This window comes from Struthio camelus, chromosome 29, assembly GCF_040807025.1.
Source record: "Struthio camelus isolate bStrCam1 chromosome 29, bStrCam1.hap1, whole genome shotgun sequence".
NCBI lineage: Eukaryota > Metazoa > Chordata > Aves > Struthioniformes > Struthionidae > Struthio > Struthio camelus.
Genome location: NC_090970.1, coordinates 5,081,899 through 5,107,883, shown reverse-complemented (window position 1 = coordinate 5,107,883; position 25,985 = coordinate 5,081,899). Strand labels below are relative to the sequence as shown.

General features: G+C 55.9%; 2 protein-coding genes across 2 annotated transcripts; one reads left to right on the top strand and one right to left on the bottom strand.

Moving 5' to 3' along the window:
* Positions 1-3,500: 3,500 nt before the first annotated feature.
* Positions 3,501-4,055, top strand: LOC138062770 (olfactory receptor 14J1-like; the record flags this gene model as incomplete). Its single annotated transcript, XM_068921776.1, has 1 exon — positions 3,501-4,055. A coding segment is annotated over one exon (555 nt), but the record flags the coding sequence as incomplete, so codon positions are not given.
* A 5,161-nt stretch (positions 4,056-9,216) lies between these two features.
* LOC138062769 (olfactory receptor 14C36-like) lies at positions 9,217-9,771 on the bottom strand (the record flags this gene model as incomplete). The annotated part of the gene is made up of 1 exon (XM_068921775.1): positions 9,217-9,771. A coding segment is annotated over one exon (555 nt), but the record flags the coding sequence as incomplete, so codon positions are not given.
* Positions 9,772-25,985: the final 16,214 nt, after the last annotated feature.

Sequence of the window (25,985 nt, the reverse complement as noted above, 5' to 3'; positions counted from 1 at the left end):
CAGACATCTCTGTTGGGCACACTTCAGCCTGGAGAAGGGGAATCCCACCTCCTGTCTGTTTGTGGAGTTCAGTGGAGGGATCTGAATGCCACTCCAGTCCACGGGGCTTCTAAACTGGCAGGAGATGCCCAGATGGACTCATCTGAATGAAAACCTGAAACATGGGGAAATGAACTCCCTTCTTGCCCCTCTCTAGGAGTCCTGCCTAGCTAAGAGGAATAAAGAGGGGCTTCCAGAGTATGATGTTTCCACCTCTAGCAGGTGACCACCCTCTGATGAGATATATTGTAATGCTGGAATCAGTCTTCCTTCAGTGTTCAGAGAGGGACCATCGGTGTTTATTTTGGTCTACTTCAGGGAACATTTCCCAGGAGGAGATGTTCTCTGCCTAAGGGACAGAGAACTTCTGCCTTTAATTGGGCCACTGTTGCTGAAGGGGTCCAGGCTTGTGAGATTGAAGGAGGTCATGGCACCGTGGCAGCAGTGCCCATGTGCCCAGCTGTGTGCAGGAGCAGCTCCTCTGCCAAGAGGAGGCTGTGGGCACTGCCTGCTGCTGCTGAGAGGAGCTGAGAGAAGGCAGAGAGAAGTGAAAGGCAGTGTGGAGTGGGAGGACAGCTGACAGTTCATTGTGGGAGACATCTTCCCAGCCCTTGACACGGTAAGTCCCTGGCTATAGGACAACACTACTGCGTTTCCTGTAGGAATCTTCTGAACCCAGCTCAACCCATGACAAGGTTTTTAGAGATCGCTCTCCCAGTTTCTCCAGTGTATGGGAGGAGGAGATGCTTTAGAGCAGAGATTCCCTGGCACGCTGTCACAGGGACGGGGCATGCTGCTACCTTCTCCCAGGGATGGCTGCAGGGCTGTGAAGTTGGAGTGTGCACACAAGTCTGCCCAGGGCTGTGATTCATAGCAGTGTCCCTGCCCTGCAGAGGAAGGTGAAAAAACAGGCTGCTTGAAATGGAGGAGCTTTCCTCCCAGGTCTTTCTGTTTCCTGATTTGTGCAGGGAGAAAAAAGGAAAGAGTTTTGTGGTTTAGAAGGACCTGGGACTCACAAACCTTCACCCTCCGAGATCAGGAGGTCTGTGAGAAGGTTTAGCAAACAGCTTCAACCGCATCTCAACCTCCAGCAGCACCAGCATCACCTTTATGGGCTTCCTCAGGGTTTATGTGACCTGCTCCTTAGGACCTGCAAGCACAGAGATGCCCCTGCCCAAGTCCCAGACCTGGAAGATTTCTGTAGGGCAGAACTGAGCCCACAGAGGGTAGGTTGGGGTCTGTGATAACTGAGAGGGAAAAGGTGTAGGGACTGAGAAAGCTGCCCGCAGGGCAGCCGAGATGGGCAGGGAATGAGAGGGAAATGCTAGCAGAATCATCATGGGAGGAAGGATGGACTTGGGCAAGTCATGGTCAGTCCCTCCAACACAAACACCTTCCTCTGAGCATGCTGCCTGTGTCTCCTCTCCCACCCAGCAGAGCCTCTGCCCTGACAGCCAAGGGGTCCAGGGCATGAGCTGCCTCCTCTGCAGCCAGACCTTTGGAAATCTTCCCTTACCGCCTGAAGTCCTCCACTCTCCGCTCCGTCCGGTTTCTCTCTGAGAGGCACTTGTGAGGGTGAGTGTCCTTCAGCAGAGAGAGGTGCGAGTGCAGGGCAGTGAGGGGCAGGACTCCTTGGCAGACCAGATCCCATGACACAGCGAGCCCTTTTTTCCCCTCGGGATGCCCAAGTGCTCATGCTGAGAGCAACTGAAAGGCCAAAGATTTCTGCTCTGTCAAAGAATGCCACCACGGTGAGAGGGAGGCACCTAAAAGCTAAATAAATAATCAGACTCCTCTGCTGAAGGTTATTTTCCAGAGAAAACAGGTGTCTAAACGTTGACCTGCCCTTCCACATAAAGGGTGGACGTAACCTGCTGCAGCATGTGCACCTCAGAGCTAGTGACCTCCCCCTCCCACCACAGTGCCTGCAGAGAGAGCACACATGGTAAATTGGCGTGAGGACAGGGTCTCAGGATCTCATTGGGATGAAGATGTCTAGAAAGGGTCGGGTCAGCCCCTGCCTTCACTTGACTGTTCCTCTGCCTTGCTGGAGTGGGAGCTGGTGTGACTGATCCGGACACAGACACCTCTGTCCAAGAGGGCAAGGCTGGGGGAGATGAATCCCTCCCAAGGATCTTCCCTTCCCAAGACAGCTGGCATGTGTGCTTGACAGAGTCCAGTAGTGTCTGACCAGGGTCTTTTTGATGTTCCACACCTGGAGAGTGTAATGTTTAATATCAGAATTTATTCTTTGATGATATTTGATGTTACACGGGGGTTTGGATTCAGCAGAGTGATGCAGCAGTGTACTGAAATCACAGTACAAGTGTAAGTTACACTTAGCAAAATGCAGCAATTGCAATATGCAGTTTAATCACAATAAAAATGTGATCCCTTTTACCAGTCTCTATAATATGCTCACCGTCACGACCCTGGGTGTCCCCACTCACTGGGAAGGAGTATGTGGATTGAAACCAGCTCAAGACTGTTGGTCCCTTGGCAATTCTTCTGTTAGTTGTTCAGGTGTTGAACTCTGTGTTGGGCTGAGCCACACACACACTTCCCCCGTACAGATCTGGCTGACTCAGGGAGACATTCACACGCCTTTGATGAACTCAGGCAGAACCATTTACACCAGTTGATCCACTCCCTGGCCCGTCTCCCCTGAGCCTTCTTCCATTGTAGGGCTTTACTGGTCAGGTGCAGTGCTATATTCATCTCTCATCATGGTAAATAGAGAAATTTCCCCCTGGGTCACTGGACCAAGTCTCCTTAATGCCACTCATGACACCCAAGCCCCCCCTATCCCCACCTGGGAATGTTTGGCACTTCCCTCATTGACACCCCCTGGCCGAGCAGAAGTGACCCCACTGGAGATCATCAGCAGCGGCCACTGCTCTGCAAGGCACACTCAGGCAGTGCAAATTAGCACTCAAGACAAGAAACTGAATGAAGGAAAAGGACAAAAGGCATGTGGGAGGCTCCAAGAGAAGGGCAAAAGGTTTGGCTCACAGAAGACTGCTCTAAATTGTCACTGCCTTTTCCTTCTTGAACAGGTCCCCATTCCCAGAGGGAGTAAAATGTCCAACAGCAGCTCTCCGAAAGAGTTCCTCCTCCTGGCCTTTGCAGACACACGGGAGCTGCAGCTCTTGCACTTCTCCCTCTTCCTGGGCATCTACCTGGCTGCCCTCCTGGCCAACGGCCTCATCATCACCGCCGTAGCCTGCCACCACCGCCTCCACACCCCCATGTACTTCTTCCTCCTCCACCTCGCCCTCCTCGACCTGGCCTCCATCTCTACCACTGTCCCCAAATCCATGGCCAACTCCCTGAGGGACACCAGGACCATTTCCTACTCGGGATGTGCTGCCCAGGTCTTTTCTCTTGCCCTTTTCATTTCAGCTGAGTATTCTCTCCTCACTGTCATGGCCTATGACCGCTATGTTGCCATCTGCAGACCCCTGCACTACGGGACCCTCATGGACACCAGAGCTTGTGTTAGGATGGCAGCAGCTGCCTGGGCCAGTGCTTTCCTCAATGCTCTCCTGCACACTGCCAACACATTTTCCATACCTCTCTGCCAAGGCAATGACGTGGACCAGTTCTTCTGTGAAGTTCCCCAGATCCTCAAGCTCTCCTGCTCACACTCCTACCTCAGGGAAGTGGGGCTTATTGTGGTTACTATCTTTATACTCTTTGGGTGTTTCATTTTCATTGTGCTGTCCTATGTGCAGATCTTCAGAGCTGTGCTGAGGATGCCCTCTGAGCAGGGAAGGCACAAAGCCTTCTCCATGTGCCTCCCGCACCTGGCCGTGGTCTCCCTCTTTGTCAGCACCTCATTTTTTGCCTACCTGAAGCCCCCCTCCATGTCCTCCCCAGCTCTGGATCTGGTGGTGGCTGTTGTGTACTCGGTGGTGCCTCCAGCAGTGAACCCCCTCCTCTACAGCATGAGGAACAAGGAGCTCAAGGAGGCACTGAGGAAACTGATTCAGCTGGTTCTAGTTCAGCAGGACTAAGCTGCCCTTCTCTCTTTGCAAGCAATTTCCAGGTTATCTCCAGAAACTCCTCTGCTTTGGGAGTTCTGTCTCTGATAATCATGTTTATGTAGAAAGATTTGAAATCATCCCACTTCTTCAGCAGCACAAACCCTGACTGTCTGACCCAGAGACCTTCTGTAAATCTGCCTATCACTGTGTCAGAGGTGGCCTCCCAGGTAGCATCCCTATAATAAAAGGGATCTTCTGAGAACTGTGCCTGAAATTTGGGCTCTTCTTCCACAGCTGGCCCTAAGAATGTGCTCAGGGACTTTCACCTGAAAAGGCCCTGTTGTCATGCCTGGGTTTTCCATGGGCTAAAGGACATCAGCTGGCAGAGTGATGTGTGAGGGAGCAAGGTCTGGATTCAGGTGTCACTTCTGGTTGGCCCAGGGCCCCTGGAGAGGATGAGTCACCAAGGGGTATCTGCTGGGACTGTCCCACATATTGCCGGGAAGGTGACAGATGCCTGTCCTTCTGGAAGGGAATATGGGAGCCACGCGGGGAGCAGAGGGGATCTCCAGGGGCAGCATGTGCCTGGGCTGGGCAGTGAGTGGAGACTCACAAAAACAAGGGGTGGTGGGGGGTCTAGGGAGAGGGCAGGGGAGGTGGACAGAGCCAGGGAGGGGCTGGGCTGGGCTGGGAAGGGCCCCAGAGAGGACAAAGGCCAGCAGGCAGCTACTGCGGGTGAGCAGCAGTGCAGGAGCACAGAGCCGTGTGCTTGCAGGGCACCCGCAGGTGTCCTGGGAAAGGCAGCAGGGCCCGGAAGGAGCAGAAGAGAAGAGCCCAGGTTGGTGCCTGCATTGCCTGCCCACGCTGGGGAAGCTGCCCCAGGCCCATCGTCCCGCAGCAGCCCCTTGCGTCACCCCTCCCAGCGCTGGCTGCTCCCCCAGCGGTGGGATGGTGCATGGCCAGCTGCGTCCTCCTGCAGCTCTGCGCATCCCCACGGAGGGGACAAGGCCAGCCTTGCACGGCCTCTCTCCTGCACCAGACCGCGGCAGGTCCCGGAGCACGGCTGTCTGCTGAGCCCCACGTGGGGCACAGCCTGGGCTGGGCAGGGGCTGGCTGCTCCCATCCCCAAGGCTCTGGGGGATCATTTAATGGTTATTTAATAGTACTCCAGCCCTTGCCATGTGTGAGGGGTCTGGTTCCAGCTCCAGCTGAGCTCTGGCTTTCCTCGCTCCAGCCCTGCATGCCCGGACAAGGTCTCGGGGCTCCCCCCGGGCAGCTCCTGCCCCTGCCCCCATCTGGGCACGTCCCCTCCAGCCCCCTGAGCGCTGGTGCTGCTGCCGGGGCAGAGCTGGAGGATCCCGTGCAGCGGCTCCTCCGGGAGATGCCCAGGGAAAAGCTGGGACCAGTCCCAGCCGCAGCCCCAGCCCCAGCCCCAGCCGCAGCGGGGCCCAGGGCAGCTGCCCTCTGCCCACCCACCCTGGCGCTGCCAGCCCCACCGCAGCCCGCTCCTCACCGGCTCCAGCGCAGTCCTGCAGGCAGCTGGAGCTGCCTCGGGCCCCGGGGCCGTCTGGTGGCAGCAGGCTTTGACCTGGCCACAGCAGCAGCGGTGCTGGCAGCAGGGCAGGAGCAGGGGACTTGGGGCGAAGACCCCTGCCCTCGGCTGCACGGCCGGGGCACTGGCCGGGCGATGCCTTTGTGGGCGGCCGGGCTCCAGGTTCGGGGTGGACGGCAGCTCGAGGGCGGGAGCGCCGGGATGTGGATGGGGTTCCAGTGCAGCCGGGAGTGTGGGGAAGGCAAGTGGGCAGAGCCAGGCACACACAGGTGCCAAGGCCACGGGTGGAAAGGGCAGTGTGGGGCTGGTGAAGGCCCTCCCTCTCCTTCTCCTCCCTGTGGGGAAGAGAGTCCCCAGGCCATGCTGGACTCCACTTGGGCTGATGAGAGGAGAGCACAGGGCAAAGTGGAAGAGGCATTTGGGGCCTCTTGGGGTGAATGATGGAGTTTTTCAAAGCCCAGGGCTGAGCCAGGCACCTTTGGATCTTCCCCATGATGCTCTCCCAGCTGGACTTGTTCTGCTCTGCCCTAGGTGCTCTCATCCCCAGGTCAGCTGTGCTGGATCAGAGGCTGAGGAGCAAGAATTCCTGGACTCAGAGAGGAGTTGTGGTGGGAAGGGACCTCTGGAGGTCTCCAGTGCAGCCTCCCACACAAAGCAGGGCTGGTTGGAGCCCTCCACTCTTGTCCGGCCATCGCTGGACTGTGCCTGATCGTAGTTACCATCCCCATACCTGCTCCGCTCCTCTTGTCTAGGCACTGTGGGACAGTACTTCTCATTGGTGGGGCACTGCTCTGCTGGCCTTGCTGGTACTCTTGGCTCTTGGCTGCCCTTCCCACCCATTGCAGCCCCACTCTTGCTGCTCCCCACAACATACTCTTTGGAGCAGCAATCCCATCACCAATGGTGCAGAAGCACTCGAGCTGTGGCACAGGAAATCCTCTTATCTGAAGGGGGAGTGTCAAGAGGATGAGGCCAGCCTCTTCTCCGTGGTGCCCAGCAACAGGACAAGAGGCAATGGGCACAAACTGAACCACAGGAAGTTCCATCTGAACCTGAGGAAAAACTTCTTTGCTGTGAGGGTGACAGAGCATTGGAACAGGTTGCCCAGAGAGGTAGTGGAGTCTCCTTCGCTGGAGATATTCAAAACCCGTCTGGATGTGATCCTGGGCAATATGCTCTAGGTGACCCTGCTTGAGCAGGGAGGTTGGACTAGATGATCGCCAGAGGACCCTTCCAACCTAAACGATTCTGTAAGTCTGTGATTCTCCCAAATAGGCAGCATAGTATCAGACCCCCAAGTGGCTGAGCTCCCTTTTTCATCCAGCTCTGACTCTGCATGCAGCGTTCCCTGGCTAAGGGACCAGATCCAAAGCTCTCCTCACACCTTCACATTGGTTGTCAGGAAAGAGGTTCTGCTGAGGTGATACCATCACCTTTTGTACCTACAACCTCCTGGGGATCTGCTCGGGTCCCAGCTTCCCTTGCCAAGGCTTTCTTAGCTGTAGTGAGCAGGCAGGTCCCAGCAAGAGATGGGCAGTCAGGTCAGCAGGATGGGGACAGGGTCAGGGGAGGACCCCAGAGGTGCAGGGCCAGGCACAGGCATGTCCACAGTGTAATGCTGGCACGGCCCAAGGACAAGGGGAGCAGCTCCCTGGCAAAGGGGACGAGGTCCTGCAATGAGGCTGGTCACTCTCTGTCTCCCCTGATCTTGTGCCCATGAGATCCCCCTCCCTGGCTGCCTCCAGCCCCTCCATGCCCACCCCGTTGCCCAGCACACCACGACAGCCCTGGCCCTGCCGCCCCTCCAGCACCTCTTGCTGCCCCGAGGACAGAGGCACCTGCCCCAAGCTGGTACCCAGAGAAACTTGTTTCTTGTTCTCATTTTCTCTCTCTGCCTGCTGCCCTGCTTTTCTCCTGGGACATCTCTGCTCCCCAGAGAGCCTTTCTCCAGGTCACTGTGTCCATGCTGGCCTGGCTGATCCTACACCCCCCACCCTGTGCACCCCATAGGGCCCCAGGCTGGTATTGCTGCTCTGCAGGGTGAGCAGACTGTGGGGCTGTGGGGCCATCAGGTGACTCCTGATTTGGCCCTGGCCCTGCTGGTCATGGTGGGAAGCAAACCCCATTGGTCAGGGATCATCACCACTGATACTGCTGCCATGTGTCTGTGCTCATGGATGGTGCTCAGAGTGACTCCCAGGGTGTTGCCCAAGGCAGGAGATGTGTTTGGGTGTTCACTGTGGTGTCCGGCCTGTGGTGTTTCACTGGACGTGCAGGAATCACTCTCCTGTCCCCCTTCCCTGCGCCTCCTGGGTCCCCACTGCCTCTCTGGGGATTCCCCATGCATACCTGGATTTAGTGCTTTACCTTCTGGTAAACTCCACCATGGACCCTCTCTCACTTTGGGAGGCTCCACTCACTGCCCATTGCCAGGCACACGCTGTCCCTGGACATCCCCTGAGCTCTCCTGGGGATCTCCTGCAGATTCCCCTCCACAACGATGGGCATCTCTCATCAGCACTGTCACCTGTGGGACAGCCCCAGGTAGGTAATTCAGAGATCATTCCTCATCTCTGTTGGTAACCAGCAGATGAGCCCTGAATCCAGCCCCCAGTCCCTAATGGATGACCCGGGGACTTGGATCTCATCCCATGGAGTTCACAAGCAGAGCGGCAAGCTCTTCTCTGGTGCAGTCCCTTGGGCATATTTTTGACTCCAGCTTCTGAAGAAAAGACAGACCTCAAGGCACATCACAGGGGAGATCCCCTTTTATTAAAGACATGTTAATGTGGAGGCCAGGTCTGGCACAAGGGTGCCCAGTGCCTGGTCCTGCCTGTAGGCACAGGGCTCATGCCCATGGAAACACAGCCGTACCACCACCCAGTTATGAGACCTGCTGGGCCATATCCACAGAAGAGGGCACAGAAGGACAGCGTGGAGATGAAGAGCACAGCCTCCAAAAAAGAAACCCTGCTGCTGTGAGGGGATGTGTCTCCAAGAAAGCTGAAGCTTCTACAGGAAGGCTGCAGTGAGGGAATGCCTGCCGTGGCAGTGGGGGGGATGATACTTTCAAGCACAGGGTCTGTCCTCACAAGCTGCTGCCTGACTCCCCTCCCTCCATTCCCCCTCCACTTGTAGGGTTGGAGCTCTGTAGAGGGAAGGGACCAGCTCGCGGTGACAACCAGCTGCCACTCTTCCAAAAGAGGGGTGTGAGATCACGCCCTGACTGTGGCCAGCAGAGCTGAGCTCTCCTAATGGACATGGCACCCATGGTCTCATCCTGCCTGTACTCATCTGAGCCTGATTCTGTGCCCCTGAGCTCCCTTGGTGTCAGTGCCAAAAGGGACCCTGCAAAGGGAAACTCCACTCATTGCACTGGTGGCATCTGAGGGAGCTCAGACTAGAGGGCTCTGAGGTTCCCCCATCTCTGCTGATGAAGGGTAAGCCTGCCTTCCTGCTTCAACACAGTGTCTGGGTTGGCTTCAAACGAGAGATTCCTGAGAAGAGAGATGAACAAAACTTCTTTGCAGTTTACGAGAAAGTAAAGTAAGAAAGAGAAAGTAAGAAAGAAATAAATGCACCACACAGAGCCTTGATACCAAATGCCCTGGGAATGATGAATAGGCGCGCATGGGAGAGTTATCGGTGCTTACGTTGCACCTGTATAACCAGTTTTCTCAGGGCCTCCTGGAGCTCCTTGTTCCTCATGCTGTAGAGGAGGGGGTTCACTGCTGGAGGTACCACCGAGTACAGAACAGCCAGCACCAGATCCAGAGCTGGGGAGGACATGGAGGGGGGCTTCAGGTAGGCAAACAGGACAGTGCTGACAAAGAGGGAGACCACGGCCAGGTGAGGGAGGCACATGGAGAAGGCTTTGTGCCTTCCCTGCTCAGAGGGCATCCTCAGCACAGCTCTGAAGATCTGCACATAGGACAGCACAATAAAAACGAAACACCCAAGGAATGAAAAAAGACCAAGCACAATAAGCCCGACTTCCCTGAGGTAGAAGTCTGAGCAGGAGAGCTTGAGGATCTGGGGAATCTCGCAGAAGAACTGGTCCAGGACATTGCCTTGGCAGAGAGGAATGGAAAATGTGTTGGCAGTGTGCAGGAGAGCATAGAGAAAACCACTGGCCCAGGCAGCTGCTGCCATCCTGACACAAGCTCTGGTGCCCAGGAGGGTCCCGTAGTGCAGGGGTCTGCAGATGGCAATGTAGCGGTCATAGGCCATGACTGTGAGAAGAGAATACTCAGTTGGAAATAAGAAGACAAAGCAAAAGACCTGGGCAGCACATCCTGCGTAGGAAATGGTCCTGGTGTCCCTCAGGGAGTTGGCCATGGATTTGGGGACAGTGGTGGAGATGGAGCCGAGGTCGAGGAGAGCGAGGTGGAGGAGGAAGAAGTACATGGGGGTGTGGAGGCAGTGGTGGCAGGCTACGGCGGTGATGATGAGGCCATTGGCCAGGAGGGCAGCCAGGTAGATGCCCAGGAAGAGCGAGAAGTGCAAGAGCTGCAGCTCCCGTGAGTCCGCAAACGCCAGGAGGAGGAACCCGTTGAGGAAGCTCCTGTTGGACATTTTCTCCTTTGGGGCACAGGTGTGCTGTCTGAGGAAGAAAAGACAGTGACAACTTAGAATAGTTTTCTCTGAGAAAACGTTTCCATTTTTCATATACAGTTCCCCCCCACACCCACCCACCCACACAGAAACGCAATACAGACAAATTTCTTTTCTCCTCAGGAAGACGTTCATTCAGCTCCTCAGCTTCAGCTCCAGCTGAGTGTGCTGTGAGGAGCAGGGGCCTGTCCTAATCTAGACCAGTGGGTGGATGGAATTGGTTTGTGATAGCTCTGGTTTTCGCTACTGGTGTATAAGGATGTCCACCTTTAATGAAAAGGGCTGTTAATATCCTCACACACAGTTCTAAAGAGCTTGGGCTGCAGGAGGGAGGTTTTGCTTCTTTTTATAATTATTTGGTGTGGAGATTTTTAGATTCCATCATCACATCTGGGGAGCGTTCTTTGCAGGGACAGATATCTGTGTTGCTGCAGGCATGAACATTGCAAAGACCAGAGAGGCAAATGGGCTCTCTGCTGCTTAGCGCAGTCAGGAGTGCTGCTGAGTCCATCAGCCTTGTTCCCAGCTGCCCTGGGCTCGCACTGGTGTTATCCAGAGCCTGATTTCACCCACAAACCCAGGTTTGTCTAGAAAAGACACTGGACTCTGAGGAGATCAAGGGCGGCTGGTTTCAAAGCACAGTTCTTCCTCTGCTCTCTTTCACATACGGAGCTGCTCAGGAGCCCTTGGTGGCATTAGCACCTCCTGAGCTTCTGGAAATGGCTCCCGAAGGAGACAGTCATGTGTCCCGACCCGGGGGTCTCCGGAAGGGAGAGGCAGCTCCTTCCCCAGCCCCTCCGACTGCATTGCCCAGCACCATGGGGCTCGAAGGGGCCTCGGGCACCTCGCTCCCATGAAGGGCCGCAGGGTGGGTGTCTGGATTTGTAGCTGAACCGCCAGCGGACAGCAAGTACCAGAGCAGAAAGGAGAGGTAGGGAAAGGAGGAGAATGGCTGTGACCCTGCTGCCCAGGCAGGACAGAGAGAGACAGACGGGCACCTTCCCCAGACTGCGCCTCCCACCCTGGGGGTCCTGCCAGGGCAGTCGTTCTCAGCCCCTCTGCCTTGCCCTGGGAAAGGGGCAGGTGGCAGCAGAGAGGCAGCTCTGCTTCCTGGCAGTCTGTCTGCAGAGGAGGTGACTCCTCCCCTGGAGGCCTTCACCCTCAGAGCAGCGGGAGGGCGCTGTTGGGTGGGAGAGGAGAAGAGGGGGGCTTGCTCAGAGGAAGGCATCTACGATGGAGGACCACAAGACAGCTGCCTGAGTCCAGCCTACCACAGAGTTTCTGGGGGCACTTTCCTGCCATTCCCTGACCACCTCTCAGCTGCCTGGAGCTGTCCCCACTGGCAGCTCTTCCTCTGTCCCCACCTCTCTCCGCTGTCAGGGCTCACAGACCCCATCCCACCCGCTGGCCGTTCACCTCTGCCCTGCACAAACCTCCCGGCAGGAGGGCACTGCCCAGGGGCATCTCTGTGTTGGCAGGACCGAAGGAGCAGGGCAGACGAAGCATGATGAGGATGATGCGAGCTGCAAAGGGGAGATTGCTGCTGCCTGCAGGTAAACAGATGCCTGAAGGAACTTTCGGGGATCCTTGCAGACAGTAACCCTGCACAACTCTCCTTCAGTCCTCCAAACCTACAACATCCTTCTGGATTTGTGCCCTGCCACAGGCACAACACAAAAGCAGAGACTCAGGAGAGTGCCCCCCCTCACAGGTAAGCCTGCCCTGAGTGTCCTCTTGGAAAGTCCCCTCCAGACATGCCCTGAGGGTGCGCTAGAGCTGTGAGCAGCCCTGACCCTGACGCACGCAGCACCCTCCCAGGAGCAGAATGAACCTGCCCTGCTGGGGGTCACTCCTTCCACCCAGAGCTTCTCCCTGCAGCACTGTGGGGAGCTCCCTGGGCAGGCGGAGGGCTGACCCTCGCAGGTGGCAGAGACACTGCGCTGGGCGCACAGCACCCTCGGGGTGCAGGGACACTGCTCTGAATTATAGAGGACCTGCACAGACCTTGGTGCACACCCAGGCCTCACCTCCATACAGCTGTCCCTGGGAGAACGTAGCAGAGCACCCTGTCCCAGTGATGATTTGGCAGGGAATCCCTGCTCTGAAGCATCTCCTCCTCCCATGCACTAGAGGAACCGGGAGAGCAATCCTTAAAAAACCAATCAGCCCTGTGAGGGGCTGGGTTCAGGAGAGGGCTCCAGCAACCTCAGCAGCATTGCTCTGCAGCCAGACACTCACCGTGCAAAGGGCTGGGAAGATGTCTTCCACAATGAACTGTCAGCTGTCCTCCCACTCCACACTGCCCTTCACTTCTCTCTGCCTTCTCTCAGCTCCCGTCAGCAGCAGCGGGTAGTGCCCGGAGCCCTGCTGTTCTTGGCAAAGGAGCTGCTCCTGCACACAGCTGGGCACATGGGCACTGCTGCCATGGTGCCACCAGCTCCCTCTGTCCCTGGAGCCTGGCCCCACTCAGGAGCAGAGACACAGCTGCAGGCATGAATTTCTCTGTCCCTCGGGCTCCCTCCTCCTGGGAAATATCCACTGAGGTAGACTAAAATAATCACCTAGCGTCCTCTGCTAAGGAGTGGACAGAGACTGATTCCAACATTGCAGTTTATTTCATCAGAGGATAACTCTCTATGGTGGAAATGTCCTCCTCTGCAGGTCCCCATTGCCTTCTTTTACCTAGGCAGGACACCTAGAAGGGGACAGGAGGGGAGTTCATTGACACATCATTCACATATTGATTCAGATGAGTCCATCTGGGCATCACATGCTGGTTTGGAAGCCCAGAGGCTGGAGTGGGATTCAGATCCCTCCTATGAACTCCACAAACACACAGGAGGTGGGATTCCCCTTGCCCAACCTGAAGTGTGCCCAACAGAGATGTCTGCATACGAGTTGCTTGCCTAAGCTCCTGTTATAATCCCTGGAGGTGGAGGGTGGGAGTCAGTTGCCCACACACAAACACCTGGAGACATTGGAAGAGACAGAGGAAGAGACAGGAAGATCCAAGGCATGTGCCAGTGTCTCCTTGCTCTGATGGAGCCACTCTGAGGCCTGCATACCACTAGAGCATCAGGTGGGGGCCAGGTGGGGAATTTCCTTGGCCATCTCTAATGACCCGAGGTACCTAATACCGCTAGGCACGCACTCACGAGGAAGCTGAGACATATCCAGATCCTAAAGTTACCAACAGCTCATGTCATTCAGTGCAGACACTTGATTTCATGACCTCAACATGGGCTGGCACGGCCATATCTCAGATGCCTCGAGTGTCCATCACAGCCACATGTCTCTAGCAGATACAACATGTCGCCTACAGGGAAACCGTGACTCCTTTTCAGTGCTTGCTGGACAAGGTGCCCCAGGGCATCTCACGTTCCCTACCTGTGTCCAGACAACAGAATCCTACCACTACCTTTATGCCAATTCCATCCTGCCTGCATTCAAGAATGCTGTATAAATGGGAGGCACACCACATCGAGGTCTCAGCTCTAGTGTCTGCACTCTCCAACCCTTCTGGCTCTCCTGAACCTGAACCTCTTCTCACCCTTCCACATGATGTGAACAGGCACTGGGCTAGTGATGTCCTCAGGGTGGCTGGATCAAAGGCTGCCCAGGCCCAGGGACTTCTTCACTGGCACCTTGTCCTTCCTGGAGATCGCTTCACCTCTGTCACAGGCCCCCAAGGTGCTGCAGAATCAGCTCAGGAAGCAAATCCCTCTCCTGCCATTCCTGCACAGCCTAGCTCTGTTTCTCCCTGGCCTTGGGCACTGCAGGGTTTGCTCTGTTAGTGGGAACCTCCTTCCACCATCACATTGCCACCTGCTATCCGTGCCAGCATGTCACCCCTTGCAGTCAAAGCCTTTGCCTACAGAAGGTCCTTGGGAACATGTTTCCCTGTGACAAATCTTCTGTCTGTGCCACAGCTGAGATGCTGAACTCGACATATATGCAGACATATGCAGCCTGGGGCACAGCCAGGAGCAAACGGAGATATCACGAGGGAAGGAGACTCCACAACCTCTGGGCAACCTCTTCCAGTGCTCTGTCACTCTCAGAGTCTTTTTCCTCAGATTCAGGTGGCCCCAACTCCCTCTCATCAGGGGCAACCAACAGAGCTCCTTAGCAGCAGCTCCACCTAGCTAGAGCTGCTCCCAGGAGAAGTTAAGGCCTCCTGTAGTTGTCCTTGCCTAGCTCTCCTTGCCTGTTCAGCAGCAAACACCCTCTAGTTCCTCGGGGTCCCCAGAAAGCAGCCCCCCGCCACAACGTCCAACAAGGTCCTCAGAAGTTCTAAGCAGAGCCCACACACTGCTGCACCAGCTGCTGCCTCTGTTCGTTGCCCTCTGACTTCCTTTTGGCAGGGACTTGGAAAGCCACCTCTCTGACAGTCTTCAAGGGGGATGGAGCCTCCCTTCTGCAAGAGTCACCCTGAGACTATTCAGAGACAAGGAAGGTTGGCTGTAGTGACGTTGTCAAACTCCAGCAGCTGCACAGCTGGGAGCTGGTCACCTCACACGCTTCTGAATGAGCCAAGGTGCAGGTCCTGAGGCATTGCACTGCCTTCCAGGCTGTGCACCGGAGCCTGGACAGCAGCCCTGCAGTGTGTGGGCACGTGCTGAGAAGCCCAGGAGCAAAACTGTGGGAGATCCAGGGCACTAGGTGCTGTACAGCCCCCCGCGAAAGCCAGGGTGCTGGGGGGTGGATCCAGGCTTCCAGGGGCTGTAGCCAGGGGAGAAGCACTGCCCTGAGGTGATGCTGAAAAGCCCAAGGACCAGCTGAGCTCCAGAGGTGGGAAATGGCTTTCCCCAGGCTCAGCCTGGACAACATTCATGGGAAATGAGAACACTGCCCCAAATTTGCTCCCCAGCCTTGCCCATGGTTATGGAACATGGGAAGCACCAGGGTCCCACATAAAGTCCTCTGGATGATGCGTGTTAAGGGCCTAGTTGCTCTTTTCTGGCATCTCATCTCTCTCCTAAGCACCGCAGACTGGGAAACCTTGCTGAGGCCTTTTCAAAACAAAGCGCCTGCTTTGGTGCCTGAAAGAGGAAGGCTGCGTCCTGTCCCTTCCTGTCCTACATCCTCCTTTGACAAGAAGAGTGACCCACGGGAGAAACCGGTCTCACCAGGCTCACTAAAGCATCACAGCCCATGGCCACCCTTTGTGCTGTTTTACCTCACATGACTTTGATCCCATCTTTAACAAGTGCCAAACCCCTAACATAGCCCCAAACCCCAGCTTCCCACACAGGTCTGCCCTGTGCAGAGACCTGTTGGTGCAGGGGCACAGAAGTGACCTCTGCCGTGACCCATCTTAGATTTTTCACAGCCTTTGTCACCATCTGGTCACGTTTCTGAAGGATTTATCAGCCAGTTTTGGAAACTAACTGTGGGGAGGGCAGGTGACTGCTTTGCAAAACATGGAGGGAAGTCTCTGCTCTCTCCCTGGCTGTGCCATCTCCATGGCGGTGACCTACTGAGCCCAGAGATGACATGGCCTGAGGTCACAGTGGGACGTGCCACATCACAGAGAGGTCTCTCCCCGGTGCCATGGGAGAGCCCTCACTTCCCTGCAAGGCCAGGGCACGGCTCACACACTCCTCACTGCTGCCCTTCAGAGCTACTCCCCAGCAAGGAGGGAGGCCAGGAGGCAGTGGGGCTGCACTGGGGCTCCTCACCAACAGGCACAAGAGCAGGGACACATTGGAGAGGAATTATGGGGGACGAGACAGGAAGCAAGTCCTTTTTCCCTGGAGGGAGAGGCGAGCCGAAGGAAAGGGGCCAAACGAGATGGAGACTGCTGGACCAAGAACATTAGCCCAGACCACGGATACTTGTTTTCCAGCACTCTGGCAGCTCTCCACCAAGGGTAAGGGATTCAGGAGCTCCTTCTTGAGGTGTTGCACAGAGACTGTGAAATGCAAAAACAGCTGTGGGTCCTGGGCTGTGGGGGTGTCTGGACAGGGCTGGGGGCGGCCACAAGAGCCCTGCTGGAGGGTCCCATCTGGCTCAGGGCACAATGGGGCAGGCAGGAGTGCTGGGTCCTGGGGCTGGGGCTGTCCTGAGCCCCGACCCTCCTGGTAGGGTGCGGGGGTCAATCCAGGCCCAAGTTTCCCTGGAAGTGGGTCCCTTCCTTGGGATCTGGCTGTGGCAGGAAAGGGGTCCTGCGTGCCCTGGAGGCTAGAGTGTCCTGCAGCTCCCATGGGGCTCTCAAGAGCTTGATGAAAGTGCCCATAGAGGAAATGAAAACTTCACCTTAAATAACCCCAAGGCGTCTCCTTGTTTGGCAGAACCTCTGTTCCTTCCCCCAGAGCCTTTTATGTTTCCAGCTTGGCAGAGCATGCTTTGGACTCAGACATGGTGTCCTCAGATGGCCACAGTCCCTGTCCTCCTGCAAACTGGGCTCCAAGCTCTGCACCCAAAAGACAGCAGGTTTGGAAGAGCAGCTTGGAGAGAGGTGGGGGGGGGGTGCCATGGCCACCCTTACAGTCCTGCCTGATGCCAGGCTGATTTTCCCCGGAGCCGTGGTGGGCAGTGCTGGGGTGAGTGCAGCAGGGCCATCTCCCGCTGCCCCTGCCGGCCCCACACCTCTGCTCCCCAGCACCGGCAGGCCCAGAGCTGCTCTCCCCTTGCTGTTCCCTGCCCCGGGGCTCCTCAGCCCTCCAGAGCGACCCGCTGGGCCCAGCCTGGTCCCACAGAGAGCAGGGGCAGCAACGGCGTCAGTGCGGCTGCACTCCTCCAGAAGCAGACGACGGGGCTGGCGGGGCTGGGACCATGGGACAGAGCAGCCTAGGCCCAAGGGGAGCTGCCCTGAAAGGCAGATGTCCTGAATGGCCCTGAGCAGCTGGGCCAGGGAAGAGTGGTGGGGTTGGGGTGAGCTGGCTCAGCCTTGGGGAGGGCAGGGGGAGCTGCAGGGGGCAACAGCCACAAGGCCGGGGTCCCTAGAGTCTGTGAGAGCTGGGCCAGAAAATCCCCACTGCCCAATCAGTTCTTTGTCGGTAGCTGAGAGGCCAGCAGGGGCCGTGTGGCTCGGCTGCTGATTCTGAGGTCCCTTGGGGCTGAGGAGCTGAGAGGCCAGCTGCAGGAACAAGGCTGGCGTGTTGTCTGTAAGGTCCCTTCTGCAAGGGTTACGTGATTGGCTAGCAGGAGGCGTGTGGCTGGGGAGGTGCTGGTGAGGTGTCTTCTGGCTGAGCAGTTGCTGGGGCAGCAGCAGGTGCACGGCTGGGACGCGTGCTTTGGAGGTGACGTTGGCCGGAGCAGCTGGGAGGTGAGCATTTGGCTGATGTCTGAGGAAGTTATTGTGAGGTCACTTGTGTGTCAGGGGCTTGTAGGGCAGTGGCGGGCAGACGGCTGGGAAGGTGGCCGTGAGGTCCTGTCTTTTGGAGTGGCTGATAGGGCAGCAGGAGGCAGGTGGCTGGGAAGGTGCTTGTGAGGTGACTGCAGAGAGAGCAGCCCAGGTTGCCCATGGCTGGGAAGTGACTCAGAGGTCCCGCCTGTCCCCGCAGGCTGCCTGGCCTGCAGCGTGGCTAAGATATTGGCGGTGGAATCCAGGGCTGACAGTGTGTGCGTGGTGTGGAAATTGTGCCCCATGAAAAGAGAGGGGCCTGGTGAGCTTTGTCTGCAAGATGGGAATGCTCTTTCTGCCCTTGGATTGGTGGAGGTGGGAAGGGAGCAGGAGCAGAGGTGGGAGTGGATGTTCAGAGGAAGTGCTTGTTGCTGCCTCTTGGAGGACTAGAAGGAAACAGAAGGGCTGGAGAGTGGGCCTGGGTGTGATTTGGGGCATTTGGGGTTGGTGTCCTGGCTGCTGGCCTGTGTGGTGGTGTGGCCTGTGTGTGCCTGCTGCAGAGGGGCATGCTGGCTGTCCACACTGTGTGAGGGGAGGGGTGGGGGTGAGGTGTGTCCCAGAAGTTGGGTGGTGTGTGGTGGGGAGAGGCGGTGGCCGCAGGGTGTTGGTTCTGGGTGTGGGAGGAGACGTGTGGAGAGAGCAGTGCTGTGTGTGGGGAGTGCCATGAGGCTGGGGAGGTGGGGAGCGCTGCGAGGTGAGCAGGTGCCTTGTCTGCTGGGGCCCTGGCTGCCCTGGTGGCCCCATGAGCCAGGCACGCTGGCAGCCGGCTGCCTTCTGCCCGCTCAGCTTCAGGCCTGGAGTTTCCTCCACTCTTGCCAGGCTCTGCAGCCAGATATCCCACACAGACTGTGAGATACATATAAACATGCAGCTGAGAGTATTTGGAGTGGAAGTGGTCGTCTTTCAGAAAGGGTTCCTTGCTGGAGATTCCTGAATTTAATACCTCTGAGATCTGTCCAACAAGTTTTATTTTACGCTAGAGGCGTAAGCAGTTGCCTCTCTCCCCTAGCAGCAAAGGCTACGTGGGGATACTACCTAAGTGGGGTACATCGTTGGTGCAGACACTGTTTTCTTCTGATGTGGCAGGACCCTAGGAACTCTTTGCTTACAGTGCAGTAGTATCCCCCAATCAGCCCTTAATTAACTATCCAATTAACCTCCCTCCAACCCAGTGAAATATGGCAGGTGAGGGGAGAGGGTCTTCATTTCATCTTGCCAAAGGCCTCACTGCTTTGGGGCTCTCTGCTGCACCCTGCACCCTGCCCTGGGCTCAAATCAGACATCCTGGGACGAACATCCAGCAGGAGGCCACAGAGAGCAGTTCAGATCATGTGGGACTTTCTTCACCCACACAGTTCACAAGGAAATGGTCTCTCCACAGTGGAGCGCTCAGAGGTGCTCTTTCCAGTGGCGGTGCCACAGTCATTGGCCCATTTGAAATGGGCCAAATAAGGGAAACTTCCAAAGACCAAGTAATTCTTCAGAAAGTCATTGGCCTTTAAAACCACTTCTCCCGGATGTGCCTGCTGCAGGGAGTAGTAATCTCAGCTGCCCAGAGCTTACTTTCTGTGCTGAAGACTAAGCAAATGATCCCATTGCTTTTGGACTCAGAGAAACATCAGCTGATGCTCAGGCACTTTCCTGCAAGTCAGCAGGAAACACTTCCTGGGTCCGAGCTGAGAATCAGCGTGCCAAGCTGGAGTTGTTTGATGCAAATAACCGCCTCAGAATTAGGTTCCTCCCCTTTCCACATGCTCCTCTCTTCCCTAAGGGGGTCATTTGGGAGCTGACCCTTCAGGTGTCCAAGTGAGCACATTTGGCAGAGTGTCACTGAGCTGGTCACTGAGGCCTGCAGTTTCGGGAGCTCTTGCCAGGATCTCCAGCTGGAAAGTTGACTCAATCCCAATGTGTCCCCTTTCTGCTAGAGGGGGAGAAGAGACCCCCATAGCTGGCTCCTCATGTCCCTGAGGAAGGGGAAAGGCCAGCAGCTGGCACAGAGCTTGGAAGGTGATTGTGAGATTCTTTCTGCCTCCCCATCCAATGGGCCAGTATCTGATGAGTAGCAGACCAGCTAGCAGGCCCACCTCCTGCTGACACAGAGCCTGCAGGCCCAGAGCCCTCACCCTGCTGCCAGCGCTCTCCCCAAGGCAGCCCAGGAAGCCATGGACTGCCTTCGTCCTGAGGACGTGTTGCTGGCTTATGCTGCTGCATGCTGCCTCCCTGGACCCCCCCAGGCCCTTCTCGGCCAAGCTGCTTTCCAGCTGGTCGGCACTCAGCATGTCCTGGTTCAAGACATTGCATTTCCTTTTGTGGAACTTCCTGATGTTCCTCTCTGCCCATTTCTCCAGCCTGTCACAATCCCTCCGACTCGCAGCGCAAACAGATTATGTCATGGCCAGTTTTTTGGACATAATTGTGTCTCAGAAGCTTGCAGGCCCTTAGGAGGCACAGGCCCATGCAGGTGAGTGTGTGGTCCCTTCTGTGTCTGTAGGTGATGGGCCAGGAAGAAGCTTGCGGGTGGGAAACTGTTTGTGAGGTGACTTGTGTCTCAGTACCTGATAGGCCAGCAGCAGGCACAGGGCTTGGATTTTGGTTGTGAGGTCACTTCTGTCTCTGCAGGTGATAGGGCAACCACTGCTTCTCGAGCAGAGGAGGTGCTTGTGCGATTCCTTCTGCCTTAGTACCTGATAGGCCACTTGCAGGCCGATGGTTTGGATGCTGATTGTGATGACGTTCCTGCCTGAGTACCTGTTTGGCTAGTAGCAGGCACATGGTAAGTCCAGTCCTTCTGAGAAGCTGAAAGGCTCACTGCAGGCAGGTGGTCTTGGAAGAGGACTGTGAGGTTACTGGTAAAGGATCAGCCGGTAGGCCAAAAGTCTAATAGGAGGGGACATTGTGGTGAGAGCCATTGTTTCTCGGAAGCTCCTTGGATGGTAGGAGGCACATGGCTGTAAAGGGGAAAGTGATGTCCCTTCTGTCTCTGCAGGTGATGGGCCAGCAGCAGGCACATTGCTGGGAAATTGGCTGTGAGGTCCCGTCTGTCTCAGCCTCTGACAGGCTAGCAGCAGGCTCATGGCTGGGGCACGTGCATGTGAGGTCACTTCTGAGCAAGCTGCTGGTAGACCAGGAGTAGGCCCATGGATTGGCTGTTGACTGGGAAGTCCATTCTTTGTGAGTGCCTGATGAGGTCTTTGCCAGGTCTCTTCTTCCTGATGACCTGATTAGCTAGTAGCTGCTCATTTGCTTGGATGCTCATGGTGAGGTCACTGCTGCCTGAGTACCTAATAGGCTACCCACAGGCACAGGGCTAGAGTGCTGATTTGGTGGTGTCTCCTGTCGTTGCAGGTGATAGGCCAGCAACAGGCACATGGCTTGGATGTTGATTGTGAAGCCTCCTCTGCCTTAGGACCTGACTGGAGAGCAGCAGGCACATAGCTGGTCACGTGCATGAGAGATGCTGGAGGGCCAACAGTAGGCCCCTTGGCTTGGTGGATGATTGTGAGGTGACTTCGGTGTGAGCAGCTGAGAGGTGAGCCTTTGGCTGCGGCCTAAGGCAGGTGTTTGTGAGGTCAGTTCTGCCTGAGGATGTGGTTAGACAGCAGGCGCAGAGCCTGCTGACCCAGAGCCTGCAGGCACAGAGCCCTCGCCCTGCTGCAATGCTCTTCCCACTGCAGCCCAGGAAACTGATGCAGCCTTTGAATACCAAAAACACTTGGCTGGCTCCTGCTGCTTCATGTTGTCTACCAGGACCCCCAGGCCCTTCTCTACTAAGCTGCTTTCCAGGCAGTCGGCATTCAGCGTGATGAGGAGGGTACTGGATTCTGACAGCCTCAAAATCTCCAAGACCAGTTTGAGCCACCTGGCTGTGAAGGTGACTGTGAGGTCACGCCTGTCTCTGCAAGTGATGGGCAAGGAGCAGGGAAAATTATGAGACCTCGCAGTCAGCACTGCAGATGTATCTCCTTTCCCTGCCTCTCCCCATCCTCCCACCCCTGTCTTCTTTTGGCTGGGATGAGTGGTGGTGCACCACCCTATGCGAAGAGGTGGCTGGAGTGCCCAGAGTTTTGCCTTGGAGATGTTGACGAGCCAGTCCACAGCACTGCGCAAATGGACCATAAGGCAGGTGGAAAATGGGCTGGACCATTGAGCCAAAATGCTGTGATCAGTGGCACAAGGTCCAACAAGCTCCTTCAGTGGGTGCCTTTGCTGGTGCTCTCGGACTATGCCTGGATCGTGCCAGGGGGGACCCTGGAGGCAGAGCCTGCGCTGGCTTTTCCATGTGGCACTCGCACTGCTGAAAGCTGCTGGCTTGGCTCGAGGCTTTGCTTGGCAGAGAAATCCCCGGCCTTGCTGAGGCAGGGCAAGGCAAAAGCTTGAGAGCAGCGGAAGCCTTGTGCCGTTTCCCTGGTTGGAAGTGTGCTTGTCTAAGGCTGGTGCACTGGCCCTGTCCGTGCTGCTGAGTGTGTCCGTGTGCTGCCATGTGGTCATTGGTGAGCTCTCTGGGCGTGGCCCGAGAGAGGGGGAGTGTTGCCAAAGAGTTTTGTCCTCCTTCCTTGAAGCCCCTCAGTAGGGAGGCCTGTGGGGTGAGGGCCTTGAGGGCACGTGAGGCAAAAGAGAGAGGCAAGAGCTGGCGTGATGCGCCTCCTGGGAGAGCACTTGCTTGGTGCTTCGTGGAGGTAGGAAGTGACCAGAAGCAGGGCTGTGACTCGTTGTTCAGAGGAGGTCCCTTTGGAGGTTTGGAAAGTTGGCCTTGGTGTGTTTTGGGGCCCTTGGGGGTCACCTGGCTGCTGCTATGTGTGGTCGTGTGCCCTGTGTGTCCCTGCTGCAGAGGGGCGTGTTGGCTGTCAACCCTCTGTGAGGCGAGGGGTGAATTGTCGTGTGCCCCAGTGGGGGGTGGCCTGTCTTGCGGACCTTGAGTTTCCTCCGCTCTTGCCAGGCTCTGCAGCCAGATATCCCACACAGACTGTGAGATACATATAAACATGCAGCTGAGAGTATTTGGAGTAGAAGCGATCATCTTTCAGAAAGCGTTCCTTGTAGGAGATTCCTGAATTTAGATTTCTAGTGTCTTTGCAACCACAAGTTTTTTCAGACTAGAGGCGTCAGCAGTTGCCTCTCTTCCCTACAAGCAAAGGCTACGTGGGGAGGCTCCCTGTTTCCTTAAGTGGTGCAGACACTGTTTTCTTCTGATGGGGCAGGATCCTAGAAACTCTTTCCTTATAATGCAGTGGTATTCCACAATTAGCCCTTAATTAACCATCCATTTAACCTCCCTCCAACCCAGTGAAATATGGCAGGTGAGGGGAGAGGGTCTTGAGCTCTTCCTGCCAAAGGCCTCTGCTTCGGGGCTCTCTGCTGCACCCTGCACACTGCCCTGGGCTCTGAAACCAGACATCCACACGCTGACATCCAGCAGGAGGCCTCAGAGAGCAGTTTTCATAAGGTGGGACTTTTTCCACCCGCACAGTTCACAAGGAAATGGTCTCTTCACAGCAGAGATGCTCTTTCCAGTGGCAGTGCCACAGTCATAAGCTTTTAAAATGGGGCCAAAAAAGGGAAACTTCCAAAGACCAAGTTTTTCTTCACAAGAGAATAATGGCCTTGAAAACCACCTCTCCCAGGTGCCCCTACTACAGTGAGTAGTGATGCTCAAGCACTTTCCTGCAAGTCAACAGGAAACACTTCAAGGGTCACAGCTGAGAATCAGCTTGCAAAGCTGAAGCTGTTTGAAGCAAATAACTTGCAAGCCCCCTCTGAATTATGCTCCTCCCCTTTCCACATGCTCCTCCCTTCTCTAAGGGAGTCCTTTGGCACCTGACACTTCAGGTGTCCAACTCACGTTTTGCAGTGTGTCACTGAGCTGGTCACTGAGGCCTGCAGTTTCTGAAGCTCTTGCCTGATCAGCTGGGGCACAGCCTGGGTATTAGCTCCCTCGTGGCCCCTTCTTTCCAAATGACCCTCCTCTGAGGTGAAATGTGGATCTGAAGCTGATTTGGACAAAGGCCCCCTCTAGCCAGTGAGGTGGGCATAAAAGCAAGTGAGGCTCAGTTACTTCTGGAGTGGTCCAGGGCTGTCCCAGCAGGCTTTGCACAGTTCAGCTCACCCACCCATCATCAAACTGCATTGGAGCCTGCAGGATGACTCCTTGGTATCACACTATAAAGAAAAAAAAAACCCTCTATCTGGTAATAATACATCATGCACTACTTGGGGAAGGCTGAGCTGCCCAAGCAAGTCTCCAGATAACACCTGTGGTGTCTCTGGGCCACAGGGGCAGCACGCTGGGCTTGGAAGAGACCTAGGCAAGGAGCTGTGCGCTGCTTGGTGCCAGGTCCTCTCCAGAGGGCTAGTGCTGAGCAAGGTGGCCATGAGCCGTGCCTGCCTGCCTGCTGGCCGTGGGCTGGTGGGCTGGCTGCAGCAGAGGTGCCCTCACAGTCAGCACTCAGACAGGTGCCTGTCACATGTGTCACCCCCTTTGCTCCCCAGGGTGGTCATTTCTGCTAGGTGGCTCTCTGAGGTGCTGGATGACATCAGAAAGCCTGCTGGCCAGCACATCTCCTGAAGGCCAATCAGGCAGCTGCAGTGGAAGTGACCTCACAGTCCATACTGCAGCCATGTACCCTTTGGCTGCCCTGAACCATCCTCTCCACTTGCATCTCCTCTCTGCTGGGATGAGTGGTGCTGTGATGCTCTTCTTGTCCTCAAAATGGCTCCTACCAGAACCCAGGCAATGAAGTTCCTGTACAAGAGGTGGCCTCGCCATCAACACTGCAGATGTGTCACTTTTATCTTTTTCTCCCCCACCCCTCTTCTGAGTCCGCCTCTCTTATGGATCCCCACATTCATCATCCCAGCCATGTCCCCTTTACTGGCACCTCCCTCTCCCCCATCCCCATGGAATTACACATGCTGTGGCAGGATGAAAATGGGCTCCTGAGGAAGGCAGGCTGGGGTGGTGAGGAGGTGGAGGCGTGTCTGTGCAAAGGGGTGGCTGGAGCGCACAGGGCTTTGCCTTGGAGCAGGTGATGAGCCAGTCGAGACCTTGTAGGGAGGAGAAGAGGACACACCAGTCTGGGTGACATCCTGGTAGTGTTTGCTAAGGGCTGCCTGAGGAGGGGAGGGAAGTAGCTGAAACCTCCTGCCGGCAGCTGGGGGAAGCCTCGTGGTCACAGCTCCCGGTTCTCCCAGGACAGTTTAACCACCCTGAAATCTGCTGGAAGGGCAGCGCCCCTGGGCACAAGCAGCCCAGGAGCTTCCCAGCGAGCGCTGGAAACAGTTTCTTGACCCAGGCAATCAGTGAGCCATCAACGGCTGGACTCTGTCAGTCACTAGCAAACAGGACCGGATGGGGATGTAAAGGTTAAGGGCAGCCATGGCTGCAAGGACCATGAGATGGCGGAGAAGTCAGGCCAAAAGCTGTAGCACAGCGCAGGGCTGCAGGAGAGCCGATTCCAGCTAGTTCAGCATCTGCTTGGCAGGATCCCGCAGGAGGCTTCCCTGGAGGGCAGAGGGGCCATAGGCGCTCTGTAAAGACAGAATAGGCAGAGGAAGAGAGGACAGAGAGGCTAAAGAAGAGAGAGGCAATATGTCAGTTTGAATGCAGTAGTTTCTCAGAACAAAGTTTCTCCTTTTGCAGTGTTGGTAGGAAATGTATCATGATGAATAACTGCACCTATATAGAAACATGTGAGTGGCATACAGTAATGACTGTAGTGCATGCACATGGTGCTGCCGATGAAAAGGGCAGAAAATATTCATTAGAACTGATAAAGCCTGTGTGAAGTTCTGAAAGCAAATATTTTTTTTTTCAGTTCTTGCGTAGAGCTATTTTTTGCATAGATTTCAACCTATGACGAGAACTTGACCTTGAGGCCTTTAGGACATCTAGAGGCCATTGCTGCCTGAGATGCCCTGTGTAGCTGTGTTGCCATGGGGTGCTGGGAAATGTGATCCAGGAGGTATGGGAACCTTTCTGGGGCATTAGTTGGTCACCAGGAGAAACATCTCAAGACCTCTCAGTGGGATGACTTTTTTTTTTTTTTCTGAGTAGAAAGGGAAGCCCAGACAACTGGGTTAGGCAGAGGCCTCTGTACTGGAGGGGGTCTGGCATCAGGTGTCCTTTAGGACATCACTGTAACACGGGTACATTGAGATTTGTGCAATGTCAGCCATCAAGAAATAGAGCATTTTGCCGAAGCTGATCAGCCTGCTTCCCTCCGTCAGTTGTGAGAGCCCAGCACCTCGTTGTGCGACTTGCTGTGTGCAAAGAGCGAGGAGTGGCAGGGAAGACCCTGGCCAGGGAGTGGTTTGTGGGACCCTGGACTTGTGCGAGAGAGGTTTTGTTATACTTTCCAGCTTTAACATTTGTTGTGTACTTACTGTCTTTCTTGCTGTGTTTCCTTTTAGTATGCTAGTGCTCTGGGGTGATTAAATCTTGTGTTTTTGT